Genomic DNA, 18,381 nt, shown 5'->3' on the forward strand with positions numbered 1-18,381 from the left:
CTTGGTCCAATAATCTCCAATGCAGATGTACTGTGACATCCAAATGCCATTGTTTCATATCTATTTATTTTCCATTGTTTGATTTTTTTTCCGAAACAACTGTTTCAGAAAGCAAAATGGAGACAGAACTTTGTCGTAGATTCATCAACATAATATAATATTAACTGTCATTGTTTATGGAATAAAAGAGTATTTCATAGGCGTATCCAGACTGGTGGTAGTTAGGGTGTCATATTATAGAGGCTGTTCCAGAGCCTGCCTTCTGTCGTCTCTGTTCTGGTCCAGACCCATCTGCTCCTGAAAATACTCACATCATCTCAGAGTGGAACATTTGAAGCAAAATGCACCCTTCTTTTTGATCTGAATTCAAGCGGATTTTAACCAGTTTATGCGTCAGCATCAGCCAAGCTTAGCCAAGGTGTTGGCACGAATGCATCAATAACGTTATGACCAATCTGGCAGTGTAGGTGTGAGCAATAACAAATATGTTATATTTAAACCTTGCATCAGATTGCTGTTGCTTGTTGCTTGTATAGAAGTGAAAAGGTGTATATTCAGTGTAGCAATCTTGTAAAACAGTTGGCGTGTGGTTCATATTACAGTCAAATTAAAGATCTTTATCTCACTGGGATGTTAGGAAATAAAGAAGTTATCAATTCACATTTCTGCCACAGAAATTAATCATTTACCCGTGTAATATCGAAATTTGTTCCACTGCATCTTCAACAATTGCATTCCAAAAATATTATTCTGTGTTACATTTCGTGACACATTTTCACATGTCCTCTTGCCAGACCTCACAATAACGCAATTAAAATCGCTTTCTGCAGCCAAACGGCTGCCTGCGATGCCGCACATGCGCCGCTAGAGGGCGCGTATGTAACAAAATTGCTCCAAAACCGCCCGCAAAAGTCATATAAACGCTTTTGTTCAAGAGCACAGACTCCAAATAATCCAATTTTAAGTATTCCTATTTCATTGAGTGTTCAAATACAGACGTATTTTACATACAGGTACAGAAGTTTTAACTATGTAAGTTACATTTTAACTTTTATCGAAGTGTCTTTTGCTTTGTGTGACTAAAAGTTTGGGGGTTTATTTTCCATAGATTTTAAGCAAATTGTTTTTGGCATTTTGCATCGAGTCATACGGGGATAAAATTCAGACAATGTTCTGACAAACAGGAGGGGAAAGAAATCAGATTTGCAGGCTGTTTGTGGTGAATTGATCACCTTACATCGGTTAATTTGTACAGAAGAGAAGATGCTCTGTTTGATTAAGACTAGAGCCAAGTCGCGTCGTCATGGTTTCAGCACAGGGAAACGAGGCCAGCGGATGCACCTTCACCCTGAATGAGCTCAGTCAGTACAATAATTAATCCAATGCAGTTTTGACAGTCTTCACCCAGAGAGATTTGTTAAACAGCTTTGAAGATGATTCCGGCCAAATTACTCACACACATATTTATAGTTGTAGTCCAGACGATCTGCACCCTGGCTGCTTTCTTTGACACTGAACATTACGATTCTAATAGTTTTGAGGTTTGTTGTTTTCCTTTTCAACCAGCTCAGTCAAACATTTGTCTGCTCAAATCAACGGTTCCCATCTGAATCGGGCTCATGTGCCCCACACGTGTGAGCTGCAGCTGAGATAAAAGGCGTTCTGAGAGGCGTGCGCATCTGGGCCTTTGTTCTTTTATCACACTGGTCTGTGATATCAGCCAAACACCCTTCAACAAACAAAACTGCCAATTCTACCTGCTCAAAGCCCAAGAATGCATCAGCGTGGGATTGAATTGTAAAAGCGAGGTCAAATTGCAAGGTCACGTTGAGTTATGTGTGAATTTGGGGGGTTTCAGTAAAATCTGTGCAGACTGACAGTATTTCCGACCTTGACGCCCTCAACAACAGAGCTCTAGTTGTACACCACAGCCACAAGTCGAGCCTGTCAGAGGTGAAGTGAATTTGGCAGTTTAGCGTTGGCTCTTTTTGTTGAGTCTAGGTTTTGAGAACAGGTTTGTGGTCGGATTAGAACGCTCCCCACTGTGAGTATTCTCTTCCTGCAGGATTCCTGTGGCTTGTAGCTGTAACAACACGTGCTGAGGTGCCTCCCTTCTGTTTATTTTACTCCATTTAATAAAGGTCCCATCCACCTCGTTTCTTCACACCAGAGCGTGCCTGTTCTCCGGCTGCCCCAAGCAGCGGGAGCTCCTTCCTGATCGCTTGTTGACCCCCACTTGAATAGATTTAGTGTGCATAGATGTTCAGCATGCTCGGATGTTCAAAGCGTGTGCGCGACAGTGATCCTGATTGCCAAGGCTTCCATAAACAGGTTCCTGAAGGATAATGGGAGCGTGTTTTGTCTTGGACACCGGTCCCCCTCTTTCTTCATAAATCAAAGAGAAACAGAGAGGTGGAGACCTCTTTTATTCTGTTCAAAGGTTATTTATTGTGCTATTAACACAAATGAATCGTCCAAATGAGCAGCTATGATGTTGGCCAGCTGAATATTGCTCCTTTCTCAAAAGGATTCTGCACTTTTCCGCATGAGAGGAAAAGGATTAGCAACCTGAACTGCAAGAGATCACTCTTAATTGTTGGATTTTACCTTTAGGAAAGTTGATTTTGGCTCCCGACGCGCGTCGAAATGTTTTTTTCTCAGTTTAATTTGGCAGAAAAGACCCCCGCATTAATTCTAATCACACGCCTAATCGCGTGGTTTTCACATTCACAATGAAGAGCAGATTGGCTCAGACTTCATGCAGATCTGATGTTGGAAACCACACAATGCTCGTGGAAGGTCAGCTGCCCCCCCCCCCCCCCCCCCCCGCAGCAGCAGCTCTCTTCTCACTGAATGCTCAGAGGAGCTCTTTCATCTCTGTTGATGTGATCCAAGGAAAACAACATTGAGCTGCACATTAGGACTAAAGATTGCGTTAGTTGTGTTACGCCCACCCAGCTGCTCCGCAAACAATAAAGATAAAAGTGCTGGGCCTGATATTGATCTAGGGTCCGCTTTGATCAGGAAACATTCCCAGGTGAAACTGTTGCTGTTGCTATGGAGAGTATTTTTAAAAGATATGGTATTAATGCAACAATCCTAGACCGAGGCTGAGTAATTATGATGTTGGATTAATTAAAAGTAAGAATTCAAGTTTAATGCACTGGAGAGAGACTCCAGTGGATATGAATTTACAGTCTAATTCTTTGCAGAAAAAAAGCCCCAAATAGTCAATTATATACTTTTGAACTAACTTTTAGTTAGAAATGACTCCCCACCATGTCCAACGGTGCATTTCTAGTCTTGCAATGAGCAAAGGTGTTATAGGTTTTGCTTCAGGGGCTACTCAGCAGCTGCCTCACAGCATCTTGCAGAAGGCACATCCCATTTCCCCTCTCCTCTCAACACCCCCTTGCTATTATTCTGGAAAAGATCACATGATTATTATGGATTTGCAGCTGTGATCCACAAATGTTTCTAAAAATAGCTGTGGAGCTGAAGAAGATAAAAGGGGATGTCTGATGAAACGTTTTAGAGTGTCTGATCTGTCTCACATCTAGTAATTTATGCAAGAATACAAAGCGTAACGCCACAAAGGAGAACACTCACACTGTCAGAAGCAGCAATAGAATGGAACAGATTAAGATATAGAACTGTAACTGCAAATATGAATGTAACTCATCGTCTATTTCAAGCTTCAACAGTCATTTTATACGTTACAAAGCATTTGTCCAAATGTGCTGTCACCTAAACTAAAAAAAACACGTAATAAATTAGTTTAGATCGTATCTAAATACATCTGTGTTTTCACCTGCCGAGGCTTTTATTTTGTCTCTCCGCCCACGTGCACCGATGTTTGGAACGAGCGCACTTCCTTAGCAACGCGTGACTGAACCAGGAAGTACTTAACGCACGCTAATGCTAACTAGCTGCGGTCTGAGCTGACCAGTGAATGTCTGTGTCAGCAAAGTGTGTTTCTCTTCCAAACCTGCTGTTATGAGTCCCGTTAGTATTTCCATTTACTAAACACATGTCGGGGGTCACCGTGGTTGTCGCACAGGTCTGTCGCTGGGTCCGGAGGGGTGGAAATTGTAAGTTGTTTTGACTGAGGTATTAGCATGCCGATTGCTTACAAGCTAACGAAAGCGCACATGAAATATGATTTTGTCAGTAAAGTACCAAAAGTCATTCCTTATTTTTTTAATAGTTATTCTAAACATAGAAAATCTTGTTTTCAAAAACATGGAATAACTACGGTAGTACGACCAAAATAAATAGCTTGGAAAGTGGCGATTGACGTGAATTGTATAAAATCGTTGTCATCGTCGTGATCAGCATATTTTATGATGCTTCAGGGGAACTTTGTCTTTTTCCACCGACCCATACTGTAAAACTAGAGATTGTAGTTTAAAATCAGCACAGGCAATAGGACACTACCATTTCAAGCCTTCACGCTAAAATTTCCGCTGTCAAATTTCATCTAGTATCGACTGACAGTGATAATTCTGAGTGTTTCCTTTTTACAGACTCGCTATGGAAATGATCTGCATGATGGTGTCTGTGGGGCAATGATAGGCCTTTCGAGTTATGCAGGGGTTATGGACAATCTCAAGAATTCTGAAGATGAAGAGCAAAAGCCCAAAAAAGAGGAGTCAAGCAAGAATCAGAAGGCAAAACCTGTCGGTGGATTTGTTTTAGTGCATGCTGGTAAGATCTGTAATCAAAATCAACAGCAAAGGTGTGATCATATTCCAAAGAAACATTAAAATCAATTTTATTTTTATGTCTGTCTGTTGGTTACATGTAGGAGCAGGATACCATTCTGAATCAAAGGCCAAGGAGTACAAGCATGTGTGCAAAAGAGCCTGTCAACGGGTAAATCTACGATGGGATTCAATGATTATAGGTAATATTTATAGCCAATCCGTTGTCGTGCACCTACCTTTCCAGGCTGTGGACCAACTCAATGCTGGAGCTCTTGCAGTGGAAGCTGTGGCTGCAGCACTGGTTGAACTTGAGGTGAGTCGACCAACATCAGCTAAAGACGAAACGATGATCGGCTGGTAATGGGCGATAAATGATGTTATATTAGATGTCTGCACGACTGCTCAAACCTATGAAGGTTGTTGGTTAAAGAAAATGCTCCTGAAAATACTGTTTCACCTCAGCAGAATGTGTGATTACACTGGGGAACAATTTGAAAATAATTCTCTTAAGTTAGATTTTTGTGCTGGTTAAAATTGTCAGTTTGAAATTGCACTCAGTTTTCTTTCTAGCCAAATCCCACTGATTAGCTGTAGTCACACCTGCCAGGTGACCACGACCGGACTCCTCTCCAGCTACGTGGCACCTTGTTGGTGCGGTCTCAATAGAGACAGTGGTGAGAGGTGTGCGCAGCCCCCAGTAGGTCAGTACTAGCGATATCCTATAGAGGACACTTTGACCTATGGGGGATCCTAGAGTTCAAAAACTTGACATGATAGAGAAAAACTGAGATCAGTTTTGGATTCTGCACCCAATAATTAGTGAGAAACAGCTGCCAGAACTCTGAATTGTGTTCCCCAGGGTTATACAGTTACATGCAGATGGATTTTTAATGTGCAGTCTGTTTCCAATGGTTTCAGGACTCCCCATTTACAAATGCAGGAATGGGCTCTAACCTGAATTTGTTGGGGGAAATTGAATGTGATGCAAGCATCATGGATGGGAAATCCCTTCAGTATGGTGCTGTTGGATCCATTAGTGGTAAGTTCATCTAAATCAGAAGCGGTATCCTGGTTTCCCAGCAGACATGCAGTCAGCCTGAGTAAAGACATCCATTCATGTCTTTTTCAGTCCAGTGTTTAACTGATTCATGTAATTAGGAGATCCGTTGTCATGGAGACCACCCACCTTTCACCTGCAGACACTTTGGCTCACTAACAAATGACGGATGAGATCCTCATCAAAGCCATTTTTTTAATTTTAAGAAGCTTAAAACTGTTGACCACACAAACAGAATATGGGGAATGAAACATTGTTTTCTGCTCTTTTATTAAAAGCCTAATTTGTTTGTCCCAGAATAAATGAGCGTTCGACTGTGATCATTCATATTTGCCCCTCAGGTGTGAAGAACCCAGTTTTAGTTGCAAATCGCCTGTTGAGCGAAGCTCAGAGAGGAAAGTTATCGGCTGGCAGAATCCCCCCCTGGTGATTATCCACCACATCTGGATCCACTTTGCAGATGTGTTATTTTAATTGATTCTGTCAGTTTTTTAGTAGGACGAGGAGCACTTGAGTGGGCTGTCAGCCATGGAATAGCACCGTGTCCTTCAGAGAAAATGGCCACGAGTAAGTTTGGTCCTCAGAAATCTCCAAAGCTTCATTAAATAGATTTTTCTTTTCTTCACATGCTTAAACTGTGTTTTCAAACTGCTGCATCGGATTATGTTCGTGGGTTTAACTGAGAATGTTCTTTCACCTGCAGAGTTCAGCTTATCTGCCTACAAGAGGAACAAGCGAAAGATGGAGCTGGCAGAAAAAATGGAGTCGGGACACAATCAGATAAAGAAAAGGCGACAATCAACCGAAACAGCGAATCCTACCGTACGATAATAAGATGTGTTAAATGTTGGAAACGTGCACGTTGCTGTCGCGAGGGGAAGGATGTCGTAACAAATCTACCAACACGTCTGATTTAGCTGCATGGCAAAGCAAGAGAAAGAGGCTCCGTGACCTTTGAGCGCCGCTCCATCCGTTACCCCTGACTAATGAGTGCTTAACCCGCCCGACCCGATGCAGAGTTTGTGGGATGTGGATTGACCCAAACGTCACTTATCTGTGCGAACGTGCCTGCAGCGCGCACGATGGATTCGTGCCTCATTGTCCGTTAAGACCTCACATTGTCACATTGTCCATAGTAATAAAGTCCTTAATGGGGCTAAATAAGGTTTCAGAGAAAAATGGTAGCGCAGAATTACTTTACTCTGCAGTAACAGTGTCAACAGAAAACGTGCACGAGTTTGTCTCAGTTCACATGTATCTACAGTAGTGATTAATGGAGATGTGACGTCCTAGTCACTGTTGTTTATTTCTGTTGCATCACTCTTCAGTTCTATCGTTAATAGCGACAGGATTCATCTGTATTCATACGCCAACTGTTCTTGCTTTAATGAAGGAAGATGGCTCGGGGTGCCTCGACACAGTGGGAGCTGTGGTGGTGGATCTGGAAGGAAACGTGGCAGCAGCCGTGTCCAGTGGAGGCCTCGCCATGAAGCACCCGGGCAGGGTCGGACAGGTCGGCCTGTCTCAATATAACAATGCACATTTCTGTGTAACCGCGTCCTTTTGTCAGCTGATGGGAGAATATTTAAACAGTCATTTCTACTTCAGCGACTGTGAATATCCCGTGGTTTGATTGAGGTATCCATTTAATTGATTCGTTAGAATAAAAACTGTATTGAGTTGAGGAAAAAGTAAACCACTTCAAATGTTTACCTGCTGATTTTAAAAGAGTCCTGATCAGGAGAGTAGGCGTTTGAGTATGTCCTGCAACGTGAACGCAAAGCCTATATAACATTTACTGAACGTGTAAACAGTAAATTTCTCGCCAAAATGTCAACCACAAACAACTTAATGAGACCATAATGTGCCTGGGGGTTCAGATCCCCTCTAGTGGACAAAGTGGGTGTTTGGGTGCAGCTGTAGGATAAACAATACTGTCATTTACACAAGCTTAACTCGTAAATCCTTTTCCTGCTGGACCTTTTCTTTACTTTGCAACAGTTACAGTTGATTACGAGGTCTCGCTCGCCAGAACGTAAACATGTTCGTGGTGATTGAGCAACGTGAATCACTAGTCTTTACGTCACCGCCAGTGCATTTCAATCGTGGCCTTTTCCTGTTTGTTCTCAGGCTGCTCATTATGGTTGTGGCTGTTGGGCTGAAAACGCCTGTAACATGAGCCCGTACTCGACAGCAGTGAGTACCTCAGGTATACCCAGAACACTCTCCAACTCACCCCACCGTTGTCTGTGTCACAACAACTGTGAATCCCCCTCTTCCTGTTTGCCAGGAGCATCCTGCTTTACATTACAGAACTGATGTCAATCCAAAACAGACCTTTAATGCGAGTGTCTCATTTACCCTTGATGAGGGCAGCTTCAAAACGCCTGATAATACTTTCTGATGGACAACCCTTCCTGCCAAGTGATTCTCGTCATTCATTTCCTCGGATTATTGACTCATCGTCTGCGGGCTTTGTTAGTCAGCTGCGTGCCAGGTGCATTGAAGAGCCCTTTGGATTTGCAGTGGCATTTGACATGGGACACCTGCTGCAGATATGATGGGAGAAGTATGTCTTTGAGCGCACGGAGAGGATGGTCAATCCATTTTTTACAAGCGGGCATATGGCCGAGTTCTCACACATGTTGATCCAGGTTTAAAGAGCTAGAAATAGATAATTCCTGACATTTTGATTTGTTGGGTTTGAAATTTCCAGGCAGATTCCACCTGCTGCCGACCTGAAACGTGGATTTTATTGTCTGAATTTTTATGGTTTTCTATTGTTTTACAGTTTAGAGCTTTAACGACACGTATTGAGAGAGCAGCAAACAGGTCTTAACCAATAATAAAAATGCCGACGGAGGGACTGGCCTCATCCTCGAAGCCCCGGGGACGTGACTGGCATCATCCTTGTCTTTATCATCAGCTGTCAGGACAGGCAGAAAGAGGAGGAATGGCTCCTGAAGCTCTTCCTCTTCAGTCATATTAGGACAGAAAGCGTGTCCAGGACCAGGACCAGGGTCCTTTTTCACAACAGATGCTGTTTCTTGCACATGTTTGTGTCCTATAATCAAGTCTTAGACATTTCTGAAAAAAGGCACCAGTAAGAGCCGTATGATTTTGGGGGAAGAGTATATTACATCTTTTAGATGCGTAGACAAGAGCAACAGAGCTTCTGGGGAACCTTTGATGTGGGTCTGTTGAAAGCATCTCGGCGTTGGTGAGCTGATGTGATCAGACGGGCCGAACCTGGACGCGTGTGCACCGGAGATATGGCCGGTGTGGATGAATGATCAGAGGCAGGCTAGGGACTCTTGCTGTTCATTTAAGCTTAGCATCATCCCAAACGTAGGCCGCTCTTTATTCTGTCATTAACCAGCTTCGCAGTCGTTTACATTGTGATTCATTTAGCATTGAAAGTCCTCGTGTAGCTTAATGTCTGTTATGTTTAGGCTGACTTCACCGCCGTGGTTGACTGGCCATCGTTTATCTGCGTAGATGAAGGCTACACATTTGCTCTTTGGGTTTTTTCCACCTCATCCTGTTTTCCTATATTGTGGCTTTGACTTTGATGTTGCTGAAATGCTTTCCTCATGCCTATGGACTGCATAATGTGTGTTCCAGTACGACACCTGCTTTTAATTTCCCAACATGAAAGACATCCCCATCATAATAAACAGAAAACAGCCATTTCAGTCCGTCAGGAGGAGCAGGATCCTCACCCCGGGTCGCTCTTTATACCCTTAACCTGACCACCACTTTGCACATACGCTCATTTTGTTCTGTTGTGTAACGTGCGCCTCATGCGGCTCTTTGTTTTATGTGTTGCCTGCTGTTCTTGGCCTTGGCTTTGCTGTGGCCACAGAGCCAACGGCTCACAAACGTCAGTGTTTACCCTCTCAGCCACTGGCTGTCACACGCTGGGACTGTTTGTTGGCATCCTTGCTTTTCCATTTTTCTAACTCTTTCTCTTGGTCTGGCGCTGCATTTCCAGTGTGTTTGCACCGCTGTGATGTTCAGGTCTCCTGGGACGGTGCGCTTTATGGTAAACACATTACAGAAGGCAGAACCTGGCCGATCTGACGTTCTGGTCTTGTTAAACAAGAGCTGAGAATGGCTCCAGGCATCTGGTCTCCACAGTTACCAGCTTGCATTCAGCTTTGTTTTAGTTACCTGATATTTTATGGCACTTTCGTTGGTGTTTACAGAAACAACAAGGCCGTATTCCTTCGTCTTTATGGGATTTCACTGGAGCTTTTCCAGATGTGTTGGTTTTCCTTTGGAGAGCTTTCTTTGTGGAAGCAACAGCACGTTATTAGCCTCAGAATTTTTCTGTGCAGCACACCTGTCTGAGGGTTTTTAAATGATTTTTGTGTGGCTGAAATACTGAAATTCCATCCCTAGAACATCCTCGTGTCAGAAATCCAGGGTCTGAGCCGTTAACTGAAGCTTTCTGAAGGACCCAATGGCAGGTTCTGTTTTTTCATGGCGTTTAAGAAGTGTAACGATCTGCGATTATAAGATGATCATTCGCGTGAAGAGAGGTTGAAATCTCGTTGCATCTGTGCTCCGATTTTGGAGTTGTGCAGCGTTCCAGCTACAGTGTAGCGGAACTGATCTTACGGAAGTTGTGGGATTAATACTTGGACGGCTGCTTCCCAGACCAGCTGGGAATTTCTGCAATGGAATCAGGATCAGAAACACGACCCTTTATTCCAGGTTACTGTCTGCATGTGTTGAGCAACTACAGAATTCTTCTGTAAGCAGAAGGAAGAACATCTGTATGAATGTATAGAAGCCTACATCCAAATTTTAGCTTGGCTCAGTCCCCATGTTAAGGCTCCTCCATCACCCTGTGTACGTTAACACTTAATGATGATATTAGGAAGTAGAATTCAAATGTTACAGCTATTAAATGGAACATTTCTGTGTGTGTGTGTGTGTGTGTGCGTGTGTGTGTGTTTGCTTCCAGGCTGCGGGGAGCATCTGATTCGCACCATGCTGGCACGGGAATGCTCTGCTGCCATGCGGTCTGAAGATGCACACCAGGCACTGCTGGAGGCTATGCAAAACAAGTTTATCAGTAGGATGCAAGCCAGCAGGCTCCAAACATATAGATCCTCTCAGCCGTTGCACTTTTGGTTTATGGATTTTTATTTTTAATATGCGAAGGTTTGCCTTGAAGTGTGCGCCACATTATGCTTGAAAACCGCCGACTGTTGTGGAACGTGTAATTGGGCGCATTTTTGTTGTTTGTGTAAAAATTGTACATTTGGCGACGTTCCCAGTCGCGGTCAACGTAAGGAATACGATTTAGGTTTGTTTTCCTTGCATTTGAGTGTGCCTGTGAATGACCACCACAAAGGAACAAGACAGGATTAAGAGGCTTCTCTCTGTGGAAACACACAGTTCTGGCCCAGTTCAGCTTGAGACGTGTGCAACATGAAAGCTGGGCAGACTGGAAAAATGGGAATTTGAAGCAAATACGTTTTTCCTTTTAAGACGCACATTAAATGAACAAAGCTGGAGTTTCTGCCAACGCAGGAACAACAGCAGCAGCAGAAGCTGGCAGAAGAACCGCAGGAAGACGCAGACGTTTGAGTTTCTCTCTGTCGGGGCGTCCGGGCCGCTCTCTGCCCCCCCCCTTTAACTAGCCCTCGTGACAGGTTCTGCTCGATCTGACAACGTTCTGGTTCCATATGAGACATTTTTTTCTTAAAGGGCTCACAGTGCTGCGAGATTGCGTACATTAAACTCCACTACCTGTCGTTCACAAACACCTGTCCATACAAATGGAGTGAAACATGGTTTGCTGAACACATGAAATAAACACAGGACAGCATAATTACTTTCAGTTGTATGAATTGGCCACACTTGCACATGACTTGGAAGGAAGGATTTATTTTCTCCTAGATTAATATAATTAGAATAAAAGCGCAGTATTTTGTCTCATCCCCATCCATGTGTGTTCCTTGGTTTGATGCATAAAGCGCGCGTGCCATCGATCATTTTTACAGCTTCGTCACCCCTGAAGTGGCGTCTGCTCTGCTCGCCCAGGTTCCCCCTTTCTGGCCGGTGAAGATCGTGTTCTGGGCGGCGTGATCGTCCTGCGCGGCTGCAGATGCGTGGAAGCACCTTCCTCTCAGAATATTCAGGGTATTTTGGGTGAGTCGGTATCATCTTTCAGCTCTGATAACAGCCTTTTCCACCTGCTCGGGTCGGCCAAGATCTGACTGTTGATATCTAGCGATCCATAATTAGGCAGATAAGGCAGAGAGGCAGGTCTGAGGCGGCACTGCGCTCTCAGCAGGTGGTCCTTGTTTTCAGTTGCACAATCAGGCTGTGGTTTCACAGAGATTCAGACCTCCCAGTATGGAGTCAACAGCTAATCCTCACACAAGTGGGAGCTGTGTGAATGCAGCCCATATTGGCTGGTTCACGTGATGGATGAGTTTTTGGATTTGACCTGATAAGAGAGAAACTCATGTTGACTTTCTTACCCATTTGTGTCTGCATATGCAAGAAGGTAAATTTGGAGATGAGAACTGGAATGTTGACACAGTGAGGTGTGACTTGCTTCCCATTATGTTCTGTTGACCATAGAATAGAATCGCACAGCTATTCTATACATAATGAATATGAATGTATAGTTTTGTTGCCTTTTTTCCACAGTGGAGTTCCTGTGGAGTCACACGACAGAGAGCATGTGTGTTGGCTACATGTCCGCCCAAGATAGCAAAGCAAAGGTGAGCTTTGGAGTTTATATCATCACTTCCTACAATCAAAGAATGAAAAATACACCAGAATTCGAACCGATGGGTTCCGGTCTGTACAAATATGTGTGTAATGGAAATGGTTTCCCAGTATAAACGGACTAAACCTTCCAGCTCTGTCTGAAATGTTGGGCCCAGAACTTGTCTGCGATGTGCACCGTCCCTTTGATGCACACACAAACAGCATTAAGAAAGATATTTATTAGCAGGCTCAAAGCATGACAGCCATGCCCACACATTCTTTGCGTGACCTAGAGAAGCTGCTGCTACTTACAGTAAAAAAAAAAAAAAAATTAAAGCAGCAGACAAGTAAAGACTTTATTTGATTAATTAGTGCCTACATTTTGGTGAGATTTATAGCTGGAGAGTTTTTACTCCCGAAAAATACCAAAACGGACTAATTAAAAGGGCTTCCTTGTTCTGCTGATTTGTTTGGCTAATGTGTCTCTGTCTCTCTGGATAAAGACAGGCCACTGTTGTCCAAGGTCGGCTCACATTTCAAAGTGTTTGCCCTCTGTCCTGCCTCGGTCCCTTTCGCTCTCTCATTCTATCTCTCTTGTCCCCCCCCCCCCCTCCCTCCACGGCTTTACCTGGTCTTAAAAGACTATAAACTTTACTGCCCGTTGTGACTACTAGGATATCAGTATCAATCTGCATATTTGTGAGATGTGGTCTTGCTGTGAGGCTATATGTGGGGAGTGTGTGCATACCAACTGCCCTTTCACTGCTACATGCCCTCACCATATCAACCATTCCCTCAAGATAGACAATATTTCTGTAGCTGAGCGTTGCTCTTCATAAAACCAACATAATCAGCATTAACTTGCACAGGTTTGATACTCACCTGTCGTCCTGAGCAGCATTGTGATATGGAAGCAGGGAAGATCTCCTTCACCTCTGTGGAAGCGGGAGATCTTGGCTGTCTTGACCCTCGTGCTTTCACTCTGGGTGCAGCCGAAGTGTTCCGCCCGCTGCTCCCCAGCTGGACCCAGACCCAGACCTTCTCCCCACATTACTGCCAACCAACGCTGTTAGTCACTGAGGAGAAGCACTGACAACATCTGTTTCCTCACGTCTGACCTGAGGACGAAGAGGTTAATGTTGGAAAACGGGCCTGAGTGGACAGTCGGAACACCGTCCCTTATCACAAAGTTCTCTGCTCTTTTGTTATCAAAGTCAGAGATCTGCTGACTGAGTTGTAGAGATTCCATATACAGTAAAGTTCTTCCACAGCACCAGCTCTTATTGCACGGACATTCCTCCCATTCCTATCTGCGTCCCACTGGGTGTATCAGACCAGCCAGTCCGCAGCTCCACGGCTTCTGTGAGAAGAAAATAAAAGTAGTGATGAAGCAATAGCTAGAGACTTTAGGACAGAAGTGATCCCAGCATGCAGACAAAACAAGCGTGCAGACACATGTGGCACACGTTCCCCAAACCTACGTGCACAAACTAAAAGCTGACTTCCTTTTGGTTTTTACTTTATTGCGTAACACATCAGTGGGAGTGGGTGGTCACAGTTGCTGAGAGAGGAACTCAAACTGCCCCATATAGACGAAAACTGCATCACTTTTAAGGAATTCTTCCATAAAACGAACTATATTTTGAGTTTTCAGCTGTAAATTGTATTTTTTATACCCAGCAGAGCCGTGTTGCCGATGACAGGTAGTTTGTATGTGACAAATATTTTAGTGGAATCTGTAGGAGTTCTAACGGGACTGTGAAAAAAGGCAGCAGCATTTTTCTACGGTGAGAACTGGTTTTATCCAGATGCTCATCTGCATCTGTAATGGAAAGGACATCAGAACACCAAGCGATGTTTTCCAGAGCCACAGAGACGCGTCGACGGGCCACCGGCGGCACTTCTGATGCAGTCCCTTTACCATTTTATCCTTTGCCGTGATTGGACAGATGAAAGATAAGCATCAGCAGCTCAGATCACTCTTCCTGGACATGATTAGCACTTTCAAGCTTTTACAGCCCAGATGTTTGCAAGCTGCATTAAATCAGGTAACATGTAATTCAGCGATTGTGGTTATTAGAAAGAACTGTCTTCAGTTATGGCACACTTCCTGTTTTATGTATGGATAATGAAAAGATGTGTGGCTTTCCCTGTAGAAGCTCTGTATCCTGATCTTCTGCTCTCTGAGAACCCTTGTAGAGGCAGATTAGGGTCTGATTGGGACATCTAGAGGTCTGGTTTACCTTCCCTAGCCGGTTGCTAACTGTCCAGCAGTGTTTCCAGCTGTGTCGTCAGTCTGGTCAGAATTGAGTGCAGCGTTATTAAGCTGTTTCCTTCAAAAAGGCAAACATCTAAAGGAACCCTTTAGCATGTCAGCATTAGTTGATTGTGACGAGGCTGTGGACCCTCTCCCCAAACAAGGCCTTCCTCTAACCTCCGCTTTAAAACATAAAGGGAGGAGATGAATCTGCATTACGGTGCTGACGGCGTAATGGCTCACCAGAGTGCTACCATGTGTGCCTCGGCTCGTCTGGCTGTTGTCCTGTTTCAGTGACACTTGCCCTCGGGGTGCCAGGGGCCACTCAGGACTGGGTCCGTCCAACACACCCTGCACAGCCGGGGGACGGTGTCAGGCAGGCGCGGTGAATGCGGGTGGAGGCCGGAGCGGCGCTGGCCCCTGAGGAGAGGATGACAGCTGTTATTGGCAGAGGGGGAGCCGGTCACCTTTGATCCCCCCAGTTGAAGTATCGCTCTGGTCTTCACAGCTGTGTTTGCCCCTTCCCTCCTCCTCTGGACGTCTGCTCCAACGCAGAACAGTAACACTCTGTTCCCTTGATCCACATCCTCTGTCTCTTCGTAAACACTCATTTGGCATCTCCAGACTTAAGATGAATGGCAAAATAACGGGTTGCATTGTATTTATTACTGCCATCTGCTCTGGCACTTAACGTGCGGGCCCAGCCGTAAACGAAGCCCTCTGCAATCTCATTTCATTAAAAGATTACCTCATTTAGCTGACGGAGGCCTAGATTTGGTCCTGGCTCTTGCCTGTGTCTGGAGTTCCTTTGATACTGGAGTGATTCAGACAGACGTGTTCGAGGAAGACGCGTTGATGGAATCCTCGTGCTCTTCCGAGCTGCTTCCAGTCGGACGGAAAGAATCATTAAACTTGGAGAGTTTCTTCACGTTTGGCGCCTCGGAGTCAGCAGCTCCATTCTAAACCGACTCTCCTGTATCACAGAGAGGTTGAGCTCTTCTCCAAACGTACGCAAACCCCCTAGTGACCTTTGACCTTCTCACCCAGCTGAGAAAACGCTTGTAAAAGGAGGAAAAACATGTTGTGGCCGACGGCCCGTCTTTAGCTCTACTGCGTGTTTCAAAGCTGAGCATTATGTGATCAGGTTGTCCTTTTTTATTATTGAGGAGGTATCGATGGCACGTTGATGAGCACTTTGCAGCGTATTCTCTACTCATCTATTAACTCTTTGCTTCCTTCTCCAGGTGAAAAACAGCATTAGAACATGGAACATTAGGATGTAGGCCCTCCCTTACACGGAAAATGCCCCAACTTTGTCATATTGTGTCACTGTATTTTTCATAGACTGATAGAATAGTCTGTTCATATTTCAGAATTCTCTTCTGTGTGTTTCTTCCGCAGACACACATATCCAGGTTGCCTCCTGGGACGGTTCCTGGACAGTGTTTGGCCATCGAAGGCGGCGTGTGTCGGCTCACGAGCGTTCCAGATTGAGCTGCGTTGGTCAACGTCTGGGCATCTAATTCAGACCCTTCCAGCACCCAAACGGCGCCGCAGCTTCCCGCCACCTATTTGATGCCTTACCTGTCAAGCAGGCACCTGGGGGAGGGGTACTTTGGCTTCGTTTTGCCACGTTCTGCCTCTAGCATGCCCCCCCACCCCAAGCTTCCCAGTCTGATTGGTTGGACTGGGCACGCCATCCTTCTTCTTCTCTTTCTTTTACAGATGCTGCAACTTGGGAAAACAGGGTGGTTGTTTTGTACCGTCGAACAGATGAGCTTATTTTTAAAGATGGACAGTTGCATGTTCTCCATATAGGTCATTGCTGTGGGTTATGCAGTTCCAAGCACATCAGCTTGATCCTCTTATCCTCCTACATATTATATAACATTATATTCAGTTTAGATCAGCCACCGGTTGCATGGCAGTGATTGTGTGAGTTCATATCCATCAGATATCCTGTAGATCGACAGGCCAACAGCTATGCACATGCGCACATCCAGAGCGATGGTGAAATGTATATACAGGAGAAATAGCGCTGAGGCAGGAGAGTTTGACGCCACCACCAAGCATGACTGTTAGTCCTCATTAAAGAAAAAAAAATAAGTTTATATTTGTAGAGTTGCTTCGGCAGATACGTGTACTGTATTATTTTGCTAAAAGCAGTTAGGTAAAAGCTCACTTTTATGCATAAAGCCAGTGAAATGGTGCTTTTGAGACCTGTACTTGAAAGGAGAGGGAGAAGAAATCTTCTGTTAAGTTACTCCCGTGAGTTTCTCTCTCTCTAAAACAATGGAGCTTGTTCATCCTTTGCCTAAAATCCTACTCCTATGAAATTGTATAAGCTATTGAAATGGTATGTGCGAACTATCTACAGTGCTCAGAATGGAAATAAAATCTATGTTGCTGCATTTCTGCACGTGTCCGTGTCCCAACGCCAACGGTGGTAACGTCTTGTCCACTTGCTTTGGTTCCCTTTATGGTTTTGCAGACTGTTCGACGAAGTATTGATGGACATCAGCTGTTCGCCTCTTGCGCAACTCCAGCTGCCACCTCTGGATTGCGGCCACTTGGAGCATCAGAGGGCCTCCGGCGACGATGCCCCCTCGGCGCTCCTCACCTGGTGGTGGCAAAGCGTCGGCGTCTTTGGCGCCATCAGCGGGCGGAGTAGGTTTGACAGGTCGGTCGAGGCAGCACGCAGTTTGCAGGAGAGGCGCTGTGCGTGTTTGTTTTTGCTCCACGCCTGCCTGACCTCGCCGTGGTCTTCAGGACATGGAGGGGTCCCCCCCCCGTACTATTTTCCTTTAGCCCGATCATGTGTTATTATGGAGTGCTCTCTTTTCATCAGACCTAATCTGTGTTGCCGGGAGACCCTTGGCCCTGTTCAGCACAGACGCAACCCCTTCAAACATCATCCCTCTGTGTCCTGGATCCCCCTTAGCTTTGAAAATGGATCCCGGGTCTTTAAAATGTGGACGGGCTCCTGAGCCATTCAAGGTGTATCCAATGCCTCGCGTTCAGCACGGCTCTCAAATGCAAAACAGACGGTGGAGCAAATAAAGATCAGAGGGAGCAGCCTGTCCTCGCATGCCAGGCGCTGCTGTCACAGTGAATCACGGCCCTGCAGCTTCCATGCTTATTGTGGCCAACGTGCCCCCTTCCTCCGGCTAAGGGACGCCAGCCCGCTTCACGACGCGAGAGCGTATCTGCTGGACTCGGCCCAGAGGAGCCGACCGACTTGTCTCTCCCGGCGGCCGCTGTTTGAGCATCAAACCGATGAGTTCATCCGAGGCGTCCCGTGTTTCTGGTTGTGGGTTGAACTCATGCGAACCAGGGTGACAGCAAAACCGGTATAGATCTCAATTATGTGACGCTAGCAATGTAGGAGTAGCCCTAACCTTCATGGTTATGGGAAGGTGGTCCCTGCGTGTACCAGTTTTGGAACTTAATTAGTCATTAAAATCAGTGTCCATGTAACTAAAGCTGTCCTCGTTCCTGTGGTGCTACAAGGCCCATCGCAGAGGAACGTTGTAAGGAGTGTGTGGCAGTTCCTCTGGGCTGGAGGGCTCTTCTATGTCCCAGAGTATTGGAGTGCTTAGTTATGTGCTTTGCCATTGATGGTGTGG

The 18,381-nt window shown here is 45.2% G+C and overlaps 1 protein-coding gene across 2 annotated transcripts; it reads left to right on the forward strand.

Annotated features, from left to right (window-relative positions):
* Nucleotides 1-3,890: 3,890 nt before the first annotated feature.
* Nucleotides 3,891-17,166, forward strand: tasp1 (taspase, threonine aspartase, 1). Of its 2 annotated transcripts, XM_011603522.2 has the most exons (14): nt 3,891-4,091; nt 4,527-4,707; nt 4,808-4,875; nt 4,951-5,019; nt 5,625-5,745; nt 6,105-6,189; nt 6,251-6,330; nt 6,467-6,585; nt 7,157-7,276; nt 7,894-7,972; nt 10,736-10,846; nt 11,821-11,928; nt 12,436-12,509; nt 16,157-17,166. In XM_011603522.2, exons 2-14 carry the CDS (start codon nt 4,569-4,571, stop codon nt 16,247-16,249), a joined length of 1,266 nt encoding a protein of 421 aa, XP_011601824.2. In that variant the 5' UTR covers nt 3,891-4,091; nt 4,527-4,568; the 3' UTR covers nt 16,250-17,166. The 2 variants fall into 2 exon arrangements, with proteins under 2 accessions (XP_011601824.2, XP_011601825.2); XM_011603523.2 differs by lacking the exon at nt 10,736-10,846.
* Nucleotides 17,167-18,381: the final 1,215 nt, after the last annotated feature.

The sequence above is a fragment of the Takifugu rubripes genome, chromosome 4, assembly GCF_901000725.2.
Source record: "Takifugu rubripes chromosome 4, fTakRub1.2, whole genome shotgun sequence".
Classification (NCBI taxonomy): domain Eukaryota; kingdom Metazoa; phylum Chordata; class Actinopteri; order Tetraodontiformes; family Tetraodontidae; genus Takifugu; species Takifugu rubripes.